Genomic DNA, 12,676 nt, shown 5'->3' with positions numbered 1-12,676 from the left:
GTGTTTATTTTTATATAGAGCGGGGAAGTGAGATCAGATCGCAAGTGGAGACGCATGTTAATGCCAGGTGTGAACAGGGCCTGAGTGTGTGTGTGAGTGTGTGTGTGAGTGTGTGAGTGTGTGTGTGTGTGTGTGTGTGTGTGTGTGTGTGTGTGAGAGACGTTTTACGTTCGGAATGTGCAAAGAGTGTGTGTTTGTTCGTTATCCATTATTAAGATGCTGTTCAGGAGAATTAGTATTACTCAGACCTATTCAGTGAAATGTACAGCCAGCAGCCTCTCTGTGCTCCACTCAGGTCAGTCTCTCTCTAAAAAGTCTCACTGGACCTGAAACGCCTCCGCGAGCTCGCTCTCAGAGACAAACTGGAGAAACTCTATCACACGAAATAAAAACACATTGACATCTTCAAGTTCCCTAAAACAGCAGACATTCAGTTTCTTAACGTCTATGTACAATAGAAGGATCTTCATATATTAATATTCTTCATCTTTCCTGTTTGTTCTTCGCTTCCTTCGCTGTCACGTCATCGTTTCCATACACATTTGTCCTTTTTTGTATTTATAGAGTATTTTCAGTATTTACATTATAAATTACTACACAGTCTTGTGATAAAATAAATAACTTAAATACAATGGCCGTGGCTTTTTGTAGTGTCTTTTGCATGAAGGGGAGACGGGAGGGATGGGACGCTGCTCCTTGTTGCTTCGGGGCTGCAGACAGGAAGGATAAAGCACCTCTGATCACGGAGCGGCGAGGTGAAGGCCGAAGCACTGCGGATTAACTTCTTAAACTTACACAGTGGCACGAGGTGGGAAACTCTCCCTGAAGTACAGAGTAGCTCTGTCCTACGGCTGACCACCATAATGGAGAGCTGCAGGGATATTTTTGTGGGCCAAACAGGAAGTTAGCATCGCCCTGGTTCCCTCCACAAAAACCCAACAGGATCGTTCCGTTGGCTTTTGGATTATTGCAGAAAATAATCTCTGTGGCAAAACACACGTTTATGAAATTAAACGTTTTGTTCAGCAAGATAATCTCAACGAATGAACGCCACTTCTATGATTTTTGAAGCATGAATGCAATCGCATATATTTGCGCGATTTTAAAGGAAGGAGACAAATCTCGGGTATGGCTGCACTGTTTGCCGAAGGCGAGGTGGCTGTATAGAAATTCACAATATCCAAACATGTGTGCTTGAACAGCCACCGTGAACGTCCTCACAAAGCCTCCACAAGATAACTATTGACCAAGTCATCACATAAATAAAGCTCATCTGGGTTTTACTGTTGTTCCCTTAACGTCTATCTGATCATAAATCTGTTGATGATTCAGGAAGTGTTTCCCACCACACTGGCTGCCATGAGAGTGAAGTGAGTCGTGAGCAGGGTTTGGGTTCGTGGCAGGTACAGAGGGTTATACTGACGGTATAATACTGCAGCGGTAGGTCGGGTACGCTCTCCGGTTGTTGGCCCCTAATATGACCTTATCTGAGGATGGGTGGAGAGGGTGGATGGAGGGAGGGATGAGTGCAAAGCTTCTCCTCCAGCTATACCACCGTGCCGCTCGGAGAGTTCCCGTTCTGTGCTGTCAAGTTCTGATCAGAGAGACAAAACATGAAGGAGAGTTAGACACGAGAGGAAAATCTACACTCCACTTCTACGTGCAGGAAGATAAAAAGCATCGTCGCTCAGGAGAAGAGGTGAAATCATCTTCCTGCAGTCTGAAACATCCACCTGATTACTGACCTTCAAGGAAAAAAACTTGTTTGCAGAATATCACTGAACTTATGAACTTTAAGTAATAAAAAACAAACTCCCACCTTGTGACCTCAAAAAAAGGGAGGATTTTGAAACCAAAGCGGGCGGTGTGGTGGTTCCTCCCCCAGAAACATTTCAGTTTCAGAGACTTTGTTTCTATGTTTGAACTCCTCAATCGACGGATTATTTCACTACGTATTGACATTTAACTGACTGAACGATAAATAAGTGAATCGAAAACCACCATTATTGTTTAATCGTGAATATAATAATAGTTGAATTGAAGACTTACTGTCTTCCCCGGCCGCGCCCAGGTGCAGATGAGACCCTCTTGGCAGGCTGTGATGATGCAGTCGTCCATGAACACCAGGACCGTCAGCCTCTCGTGTGCAATCTTCTTGCACACCAGCGGCTCCAGCAGCGGCACCTCGTACATGCGCGGGCACAGCGTGGTGCCCAGGACCTTGGCGGCGTCCAGACGGTTGCTCCTCGGCGCCACGTTGATCTTGTCGTTGCTTTTGCTGATGTTGCCCAGGCTGTGGTACCTCTTGTGCTCCTTCTCCACGCCGCTGCTGGAGCCCGACTTGTCCGACTTGCGCTCCTGGAGTGACAGCGTGGCGAAGCGGCCGATGCTGAACGGGGTGCTGTTTCCTCCGACGCTGCTCCCTCCACCTCCTCCGCCTCCCCCGCCGCTCTCCGAGGCGCCCTGGCCCTTGGAGGCATTCGCCACGGCAGGGTGTGGCAGAGAGTTGGAGCGGGAGAGGGAGCGAGGCAGCGGTAAGGGGAGCGTCGGTGGGTTGGGGGTGCCGGTGTTGGTGTTGGGCGGATGATGGTGCCCCTCAACGGTTCCACTTCCTGCCACAACTGCTGTGGTGCTGTTGACCACCCCGCTGCCAGAGTTGGACAGCGAGGGTCCAAAAGTGTTAGTAAAGGCGCGGGACAGCGGAAGGCGTGGGTATAACACGTCATCCGTCAAGTCCCACAGACAGAACTGGGTGTCCTGCCCCACCGAGCCAAACCGGTACGTGACCGCCGCCGAGCCGCCGCCTTTAGAGCTGTGCCGAGAAAGACGCGACAACGTGCTGCTCGTCCGGACGCGGCCGAAGTGCGTGGAGTTATTTGGTGCCCCCTGGTGGAGGTCCTCCTCGCTGCCGCTAAGCTCCATAGGCTCCTCATCTTCCAGGGAAGTCGTGAAGGGGTCAAACGCCACCACGTTGACCCAGGACTTGTGGCCGTGACCTCTCGCGACCACGCGGCTTTCTGCAAATGACCAGACGGTAACCAGGTCATCTTCTCCGCCTGTGGCGAGATATTTCCCATCGGGGCTCCACGACACGCACAGCAGCCCGCCGAAGTAGCTCTTCATCACCCCCTGCAGCTCCATCGAGTCAAAGTGGAAGACGCGTAGGCAGCCGTCCTGACCCACGCACGCCACGTGCACGCCATCCGGGGAGAAAGCGAACTCGTTGAGGCCTCCGTCACCGACGGCCCATCGTAACAACGGGTTGCGCGGCGTCTTGGTTTTGCAGGCGTAGACGGTGAAGCCTTCTCCCTGCCGGAGCAGCGAGTACTGCGGCGCCGTGGTGCCACACGGGTGGTCCACGTTGTAGAGGTAGAGGTGGCCGCTGGCGTGGGAGGCCAGGAACAGGTTCTCTGACTTGGGGAGCCATTTTAGACACGTCACCTTGGATTTGTCTATCAACCTCTGGAAAACAGGAAGGATGAGGACGGAGGAAAGTGAGGGAGGAGAGAGTTAGAGAAAAATATGCAAGTAGGAACGATTGGAAGAGATGAAAGAATGGGAAGAGTAAAAATGCAGACGTTGCAAATATTTACACTTAGGGCGCGACGCTGCAGGCAAAACATGGTTTTTCATGCACTAATCAATTTTGCGATTTTTTCACAACATGATTTCTTTCAGACTAGTGGAACATTTAAGTGTTTGTTTTACTACTTTGTCTACTTACGTCTGTAGATTTCTCCTAAAAGTTATCATTAGAAAATGCCTCATTTGCATATTAAAACATAACTTTTCAGAACACTTGTAATACAAAAAAAAATGGTCTTAATGTCAGTAATCAACTGGGGAAGTTTCATTGTTATCTCTATTAGTTAAATCATTCACCTGAGGTGTCTCCCCTGTATTGTGCTTTTATGTGGACACGATGTTGAGTCACCTCATTGCGAGCAAAATGTGATATGAAAAAAGCTAAATATAAACTGTTGAGAGAAGCATACGCAGAAAGGAAGCATGGGAAGAGAGAGGAGGTCTGTAGAGATCAAGAAACTATGGAGGACAGAATCTGCCGAAATAAAAATAAATGAATAAATAAATAAATGACTTGATAAATAAATAAATAAATGTATCATTAAATATAGCAAAAGTAATATTAAAAATAAATGTAGAACCACCATTTGCATAATAAGGCAGAAATGAATAAATAAATGTAAAAAGAAATGTGTAAAGAAATATATAAAGAAAAGCATACAGGAATAAATAAGTTTGTGGAAATAAATAAGGGGTGAAATGCAAAGGGAAAATCATGCAGAAATAAATAAATAAATACACATGTCTAAAAATAAATTAAAAAAAAGGAATAAAAAATAAATCAAACAATAAATAAATAAATTTAAAGATAATAGAAATAAATACATAAATAAATAAATGGGGAAATTAAACAGAAGAGTAAATAAATAAGGGAATAAATACAAACATAAATAAATAAAGAAGCAAATTAAATTTATGTCACATTTTATCAATGAATTAATGGCTAAATTTATTTTTTATATTATTTTTTCTGCATTTAATGACATTTTTATTTATTAATCGAGTCATTTGTTTATTTATTCATTTAGGAGGTGAACAGATTCATGAGACACCCAACACAACGTCTGCCTGCATACACCCCCAATCTCCTAAATGTAATGGTGGAATCCCATTAAAGAGAAAAGGCCGTTCAGGAGACGCAGTAAAGGAAAGTGAAACTGAAGATATCTAGGCAACATCACAGCACCCAATCTAGGCCAAAGAAATCACTAGAAGAATGACTTCTGTTGTGTTGTAGCAGGTTTTAATCAACACACAGACGGATAGATAGAATACCTCCTCATTGAAGAGTTTACTGGTTTCCTTCTTGATGGGGTCGAGATACTGGACCTGTCCAGCCGAGAAGCCCACGATGAGAGCGACGCTCTCCGCTGTGGCGGAGTACTGGTTGAAGTCGTGACATGTTGGCTGAGTCCCCTTGTAGATCCTCTTGTCTATCGGCTTGCTGAGGTCTACAGCCTGCAGACAAGACGGGATGAAGAGGAAGGAGAAGCAAAACATCAGCTAAGCAGAATGAAGTTTTTTGAGCTAGAGTGAAGATACCAGCATCATATGAAACTAGAAAACCTAAAGAATCCATTGGTACCAACCATGTCATACTAGCTTGTCGGGAAGGAGGTTAAATAACGCTACCAAGTTACGCAAAATTGTGGCTAGGGGAAAAGTGACATTGCCATTTTCAAAGGGGTCCCTTGACCTCTGAGCTCAAGATATGTGAATGTAAATGGGTTCTATGGGTACCCACGAGTCTCCCCTTTACAGACATGCCCACTTTATGATAATCACATGCAGTTTTTTTTTTAATGCAGTGTAAATGTGTTATTTTCACCCATTCTAAAATGGTGTGTTTGAATATTTCTGCATACTGGGGTCCAATGAGCTTTATTCATGTGTGATTCTCATAATAATACAACTTTTGTCTCGTAAACTTCTGACTTTATCCTCATAATATTACGACTTTATTCTCATAATATTATGACTTCATTTTCATAATATTATGACTTTATTCTCATAATATTATGACTTTATTCTCATAATATTACGACTTTTTTGTCGTAAACTTATGACTTTATTCTCGTAATATTATGACTTTATTCTCATAATATTATGACTTTATCCTCATAATATTACGACTTTATTCTCATAACATTATGACTTTATTTTCATAATATTATGACTTTATTCTCATAACATTATGACTTTTTTCTCATAAACTTCTGACTTTATTCTCATAATATTATGACTTCATTTTCATAATATTATGACTTTATTCTCATAATATTATGACTTTATTCTCATAATATTACGACTTTTTTTGTCGTAAACTTATGACTTTATTCTCGTAATATTATGACTTTATTCTCATAATATTATGACTTTATCCTCATAATATTATGACTTTATCCTCATAATATTATGACTTTATTCTCATAATATTATGACTTTATCCTCATAATATTATGACTTTATTCTCATAATATTATGACTTTATTCTCGTAATATTACAACTTTATTCTCATAATATTATGACTTTATCCTCATAATATTATGACTTTATCCTCATAATATTATGACTTTATTCTCATAATATTATGACTTCATCCTCATAATATTATGACTTTATTCTCATAATATTATGAATTTATTCTCATAATATTATGACTTTATTCTCGAAATCTTAGATGTATTTCTTCCCTCAATGTGGAGCTAATACTATTACTATTATTACTAATAGTATCATTAGCATCCAGGCTGCAGCAGAGAGATAAACAGTCTGTTTTCCTGCAGCATCCGTCTGCATGATGCACCATTCACTGTCTGTTCACACACAAATACTGATTTAATGTGTGCATGAAGAGATGATGAAATCAGAACTAACAGCATCACATGAGCATGCTAAGCTAACCTTGACCATCCAGGAGGATGATGATGAGGAAGGAGAACAGGAGGATGATGAAGAACAGGAGGACTCACCTTCTTGATGTTGGTGTAGGTGTAGAAATACAGCTCCCGGCCGATGTTGAAGCAGACCCGCTCGGACTCCTCGCTCGGGTCTTCCGGCTGCAGCTTCACCATGGAGACCCGGACCGGCGGCAGGAAGCCGGCCGGAGAGGAGGAGCTGGCTGCGGCGTTAGAGGAGGAGGATGAAGCGGTGGTTCCTCCGGGCCCCTGCAGCAGCCCGACTCCTCCACCTCCTCCTCCTCCGGGTACCGGGCCGGCTGCAGCCCCGGGGCCCAGCGGGGCTCCCCCGGCTCCGGCCCCGGCTCCCCGCGGCAGCCCGCCTCGCTGCTGGGAGTCTGAGAGAGTCAGCAGCTTGTAGAAACCCTCTCTGGTCCGGAACTGCGATTTAATCTCATTGATATCCTTCAGAGCGCCTCCATCTCCGGCCATCTTTAGTACAAACCAGCCGCCTGCCGCCGCACAGGAAACGCTGAGATGACCTGGAAATAATAATAATACAGGGGAAAAAGAAAAGATTTGAAGTCCTAGAATAAAGATGGAGATGTGGAGCAGCCGAGATCAGCTCATCCGGTCTGCTCCAGAGCATTTCACACCTCCAGTACTGGAGACCATACCGCTGCTACCTGCTGATTAAAGCCCGAGAGGAAGCCTCCTGAGCCGGTGTGAGCATCCTCCTCCAGCGGGGCTCGGTGCGGATCATCCAGCGGAAAGGACGTGAGATGATGATGATGATGATGCTGCTGGTCCAGGGCAGGGGGGGTAAAGAGAAGGCACCCGGACCAGGATCCGGTCCATTTAACCTCCATCACACCACCTTTAACATGGTGTACACACCTAACTGAGCTAGTGGTAATTTATAAAAAGAGTATTTCCATTTTTATGCAACTTATACTATTCGGTTACCATTGAACTAATTATTATTAGTAGTATTAACTCATTAAATTATTATTATAGTAATAATAATAATAATAATAATAATAATAATAATAATAATAATGCTATTATTATTATTATTATTATTATTATAGTAATAATAATGGTATTATTATTATTATTATTAATAATAATAATAATAATAATAATAATGCTATTATCAATAATAATATATGTATTATTAATATTAGTCTATTATTATTATAATATTACATAATACTGTTATTAATAATACCAATAATAATAATCATGCTATTATTAATAATAACATGATTATTATTATTATTAGCCTATTATTATTATTATATAAATACAAATAATAATGCTGTTATTAATAATGCTACTACTAATAAGGCTATTAATAATAATAATTATAATAATAATGCTATTATCATAAAAATATAGTTATTATTAGCCTATTATTATTATTATTATTATTATTAGTAATAATAATAATACAGTATGGTTATTATTATTATTAGCCTATTATTATAATTATAATACTGTTATTATTAATAACAATAATAATAATCATGCTATTATTAATGATAGTATGATTATTATTATTAGCCTATTATTATTATTATTATATTAATACAAATAATAATGCTGTTATTAATAATAATAATAATGCTATAATTAATAATATCATTATTATTATTATTAGCCTATTATTATATTAATACAAATAATAATGTTGTTATTAATAATACCAATAATAATAATGCTATTATTAATAATAATAATAGTATGTTCACATTAACTGCTTCAACTCCATGATCAGTACAATTCACATCATCTTGTGTTAATTAACTTTATTACAAAGTAACGGCAGTGAGAAGTGTTTATCTCAGGTTACAAACTACACAGCATGAGTCCATCCAGTCCTTTAATGTGGCATCTTCTGGAAGCCATCGTCTATATTTCAGTAGATACTCCTCCTCTTTAGTGTTGGAGGAGGACCTTCCTTCACAGGTTTTTCTCAGCCGTCTGGATTCTGGACGTCGTTCTGGATCTCACAAGTTGAAATCAGCATAAATAAGAGCAGACTCCCCCATACTGGAGGGATAAACACAACAATCCTCTCTGGTCAGTATGGAAAAGCAACATCCTCCCGTTAGAAAATCAAATACTGTGGCGTCCGCGCCCGTCAGAGTTAATGATGACAGATTCCTGCGTGGCGGCGTTCATATACAAGTGGGAGTTTCCCATGATGCCCTGCGCCAGCAGACAGGAGAGTCAGGGCAGCATGACGTAGTTCTCAGCGATTTCCAGGACGTACAGGTTGGACAGACCTGAGTGGTCCTCCGTCTGACGCATCTCCAAGACGACCATCCTGCAGGGAGAAGGTCAGGGAGGTCAAGGTGGAGTTTAAACCTTCGTAAACTCAATGAGGATCTTAGAGGGATAGTTTGGGTGTTTTGAAGTGGGATTGTATGAGGCACTTATCCATAGTACCCCGTACAACCCTGTCGTTTTCGGTTAGTTTGTTTGTGTTGTGTGAATCCAAACTAACCAAAGTCACACAAACCAACTAACCGATCGAGGCAGCGGTAGACCAGCAACTCCCGTGTTCTGTTCTTCTGTAAAAATACAGTTTTTTTCAATGGAGTCTGGTGGCTTTGAGGAGAGCTTCAGTTCTCTGGTGGAAAGGGCTGTCTGATGGCGAGGTGAAACAGTGAAAATATTCTAAATATAATGTACACTTAAACCAGGGCTGTCAAAGTTAACGCGATAATAACGCATTAACGCAAATTTGTTTTAACGCATTAATTCACTTTGCGGATTAAGGAATCCATCGGTACCAACCATGTCATACCATGTCATGAAGGAGGATAAATAACGCTCCAAACTTACGCTAAATTCTGGAGAGGAAAAACTGTCATGGCCATTTTCAAAGGGGTCCCTTGACCTCTGACCTCCAGATATGTGAATGAAAATGGGTTCTATGGGTACTGTAGGAGCTAAGTCTATTCCTTTAGCTACTGAGGTGATTAGCCCTGGACTGACGCGCTTTTCGCTGGTGATGTTACCTTTAGCTGCATGTTTTGCTGAACAAAACCGATCCTTAGGCCGCTCATTGGTTTCGGAATAACAGTCCATTTATTTGTGATAGTTTAATAAAGAAGAAAGTCCGGTTTCCATAACAACAAGCCAAACAACACAACACGGCAATCAATCAGCGTCACTGCGGTCAAAAACCCTTTGTCCTTCCAGGCTAAACCCTTACATCAACACCACACTTCCTACCTATATACCTGTGGCTGGGTCAGGCAATTAACACAGTGCCACCTAGTGTTCCTAAAAGTGAATTACGCCACAACCTCAGTATGTGTCAGCATAATTCTTTGGCTCCTACAGGTACCCACGAGTCTCCCCTTTACAGACATGCCCACTTTATGATAATCACATGCAGTTTGGGGCAAGTCATAGTCAAGTCAGCACACTGACACACTGACAGCTGTTGTTGCCTGTTGGGCTGCAGTTTGCCATGTTATGATTGGAGCATATTGTTTTATGCTAAATGCAGTACCTGTGAGGGTTTCTGGACAATATCTGTCATTGTTTTGTGTTGGTAATTGATTGAAGTGTATAAAGCAGCATATTTGTCCACTCCCATGTTGATAAGAGTATTAAATACCTGACAAATCTCCCTTTAAGGTACAATTTTGAACAGATAAAAAATGTGCCATTAATTTACGATTAATCATGATTAAATATTGAATCGATTGACAGCCCTACCATGAACTGATATTGATTTTTTCAGGTGTCTAAAATACTGCTGCTGTTTATTAGTTGGTATTAGCAACAACAGACAAATACAAGAGAAACGAACTAAAACTCAGAGCAATCACGCAGCATGCTGTACCTGTCTGACTGCACCAGTCTGTAGATCTTTCTGTGGTCGGTGGTTTCCTCCAGCAGCTCAGTGAAACCTTGTCCTCTCCTCTGCCAGCCGTGACGCCACACCGCCAGCAGCGTGTCCTCAAAATACACTGAACAGACAGAACAGAGAGTCAAAGCTGAGCTTTAATCATCTACATTAATAACCAACGCTGGTCAGCAGCTGTGGAACAGGTATTCAGATCCTTTACTGAAGTAACAGTACAAATACACTGAAAGTACTCCACTAATGCATAGTAGAAATCATGCATTCAAAACCATACTTAAGTAAAAGTATTATCAGTTAAATGTATTTAAAGAAGTAAAAGTACTCATTGTGCAGTAAAATGTTCCCTGTCAGTGTTTTATTTAGCTTCAGAAGGATTTTCTCAGCACATAAAGAAACACTTCATCCTTCAGTTTAGAGGAGTAGAAGTAGAAAGTAACATAAAATGAAAATACTCTAGTAAAGTACCTCAAATTTGTACTTAAGTACAGTACTTATAGTTAATATACTCTTGAGTAAATGTTCTCACCTATAGACTCAACATCGTGAGAGAAGGTGGTCTCATGTGTCGGAGGCCTGTTGCTCTTCGACTCCCCATCCAGACCGACTATATGTACCGACTCTGTGGAGGAGAGATACCTCAGATTGTATAGCAGTACAAGTACACAGTATATAATGCAGAGTTTACTATTATAGATCCAGAGACATTAAATATGTATAAAAAGAAAAAAAACATGCAAGTAAAAATGAGAATCTAAGACACAAAATAGAGCAGAGGTTCAAATATAGGGATAAAATATATCATATATTAAATATAATAATGTGTGTTTGTGGTAAACAGGTGTACAGTAATTTCAAAGTGAATAAACTGTAATGTAAATAGGAATAAATGTAAAATATAAGTATACAGAGATGTAAGCAGGCAAACAGTGAGTCAAAGTATCTAAAGTTACAAGAAGCTGCTGCAGAAATATGACTCCGTAACACCACAATAATCCCATAATACCATGATATAACAGAATTAGGTACATACAGATATTTGTGTTGTTGTGTACCTGAAACATTTTCAGTATTGTGAGTACTGTAATATTAATGACAGACGTTAATACTTACTTTCTAGGAGGACGAGCAGCGAGCTACTGTTTAACTGGTTTACTTGAACTACATCTGGGCAAGCTCTCTCTGTAAGAACACACAAACATTATTATAATATTAATTATTATTATTATTGTTGTTGTTGTTGTTGTTCCTGCTGTGGATTTGTGACGGTTGTTGTTTTTATTTACATTTTAGAACCATTTCACGTATTTTCTGATCCTTAAATTTGGCTTGTTTTATTGAAACTGTGATTTAAATTAGTTTTTTTTATTATTTAATATACTGTTAAATAATACAATACAATACATGTTTTTGTGCAGATCCCAGGACGACTAGCGACCACCTTGTGGAAGTTAATGGGGATCCAAAATGTAGAATAAATAATAAACAACAGACACAGACACAGCACCAACACCAACAACAAAAAACAACGGCATCAAATGTCAAGGTGTTGTGTCTGACTGTCAAACATCTTGAATAATACGATGAACAATGGAATACTAATATGATAAATTAAGGAATATTTATGTTTTCATCCAGATTTTGACCTCTTTCCTCTTCGCTAACTTATGCTTAAAGAGATAGTTCAGGTCCAAACGATCCAAACTATCCCTTTTAACTCTGATTCTGGCTACGACCGCTGATGTTTAACTCAACAAATGAAATTATTTCTAGAAATGTTCACTGAGCTAAATCTATAATCTGTTGGTAGATTATGAACGAATAAAACAGCCAACACACTGAAGTAAAGAGAGATAGAGATTTAAAGGATGAATTAAATGCTGCGGATCGTGTTGTTGTGTTTGTAGTTAAAGTCTTTATAATGGACGTAAATCAACGTACCCAGGCCAGAGTTGGTGAACCAGGACGTGTTGGAGTTGAGGTTGATGTATTCTACAGAGACGGGCAGGTTGGGGCTGGACCCCCGAGAGACGCCGATACACACCAGCGGGTACTCCTGCTGGGGCACCGTCACCATCTCAAACACCCGCAGAGGGTTGGGCAGCGGGAAATCAAAATTCTGCAAACATAAAAGTCAACAGTTTAATCTCCTGTCAAACATCTTTGGGTGTTTTTTATCTCACACAGAGCAGCGAGCGAAGCAGACAGGTTTGATTCAAGGACACTTAAACCTGCGGTTGTTTAGCCACAGCTTGGTGTTTAACCGAGGGTCTGTTCTCAAAACCATTTCATGGTCAAAGGTCTAAA

At 40.6% G+C, this 12,676-nt stretch overlaps 2 protein-coding genes across 4 annotated transcripts in view; both read right to left on the bottom strand.

The window, feature by feature from the left end:
* LOC141771145 (WD repeat-containing protein 20) lies at positions 1–7,387 on the bottom strand. Of its 2 annotated transcripts, XM_074641099.1 has the most exons (5): positions 7,170–7,387; positions 6,559–7,025; positions 4,861–5,043; positions 2,050–3,462; positions 1–1,594 (listed from the first exon to the last, which is right to left on the bottom strand). In XM_074641099.1, exons 2-5 carry the CDS (start codon positions 6,973–6,975, stop codon positions 1,547–1,549), a joined length of 2,061 nt encoding a protein of 686 aa, XP_074497200.1. In that variant the 5' UTR covers positions 6,976–7,025; positions 7,170–7,387; the 3' UTR covers positions 1–1,546. The 2 variants fall into 2 exon arrangements, with proteins under 2 accessions (XP_074497200.1, XP_074497199.1); XM_074641098.1 differs by having other exon boundaries at positions 6,559–7,387.
* Positions 7,388–8,279: 892 nt separating this feature from the next.
* map4k1 (mitogen-activated protein kinase kinase kinase kinase 1) overlaps positions 8,280–12,676 on the bottom strand; it is a 39,744-nt gene continuing 35,347 nt past the window's right edge. For both annotated transcript variants that reach the window (XM_074641097.1, XM_074641096.1), the window contains 5 exons: positions 12,311–12,488; positions 11,483–11,551; positions 10,899–10,991; positions 10,349–10,475; positions 8,280–8,815 (listed from right to left, as the gene is read on the bottom strand). In XM_074641097.1, the coding sequence (XP_074497198.1) occupies positions 8,719–8,815; positions 10,349–10,475; positions 10,899–10,991; positions 11,483–11,551; positions 12,311–12,488 (564 nt within the window). In that variant the 3' untranslated portion in view covers positions 8,280–8,718. The remainder of the gene's footprint in view (positions 8,816–10,348; positions 10,476–10,898; positions 10,992–11,482; positions 11,552–12,310; positions 12,489–12,676) is intronic.

The sequence above is a fragment of the Sebastes fasciatus genome, chromosome 7 (genome assembly GCF_043250625.1).
Source record: "Sebastes fasciatus isolate fSebFas1 chromosome 7, fSebFas1.pri, whole genome shotgun sequence".
Lineage (NCBI taxonomy): Eukaryota > Metazoa > Chordata > Actinopteri > Perciformes > Sebastidae > Sebastes > Sebastes fasciatus.
This window is presented reverse-complemented; position numbering and strand designations above follow the sequence as displayed.

Bases quoted from the DNA above. Each gene is read 5' to 3' on its own strand.
- LOC141771145 (XM_074641098.1), bottom strand. From the start codon at position 6,975: ATGGCCGGAGATGGAGGCGCTCTGAAGGATATCAATGAGATTAAATCG. The intron at 5,044-6,558 runs GTGAGTCCTCCT...TCTTGTCTGCAG, and splicing joins CCTACACCAACATCAAGAAG to GCTGTAGACCTCAGCAAGCC. The intron at 1,595-2,049 runs GTAAGTCTTCAA...CTCTCTGATCAG, and splicing joins GGGCGCGGCCGGGGAAGACA to AACTTGACAGCACAGAACGG.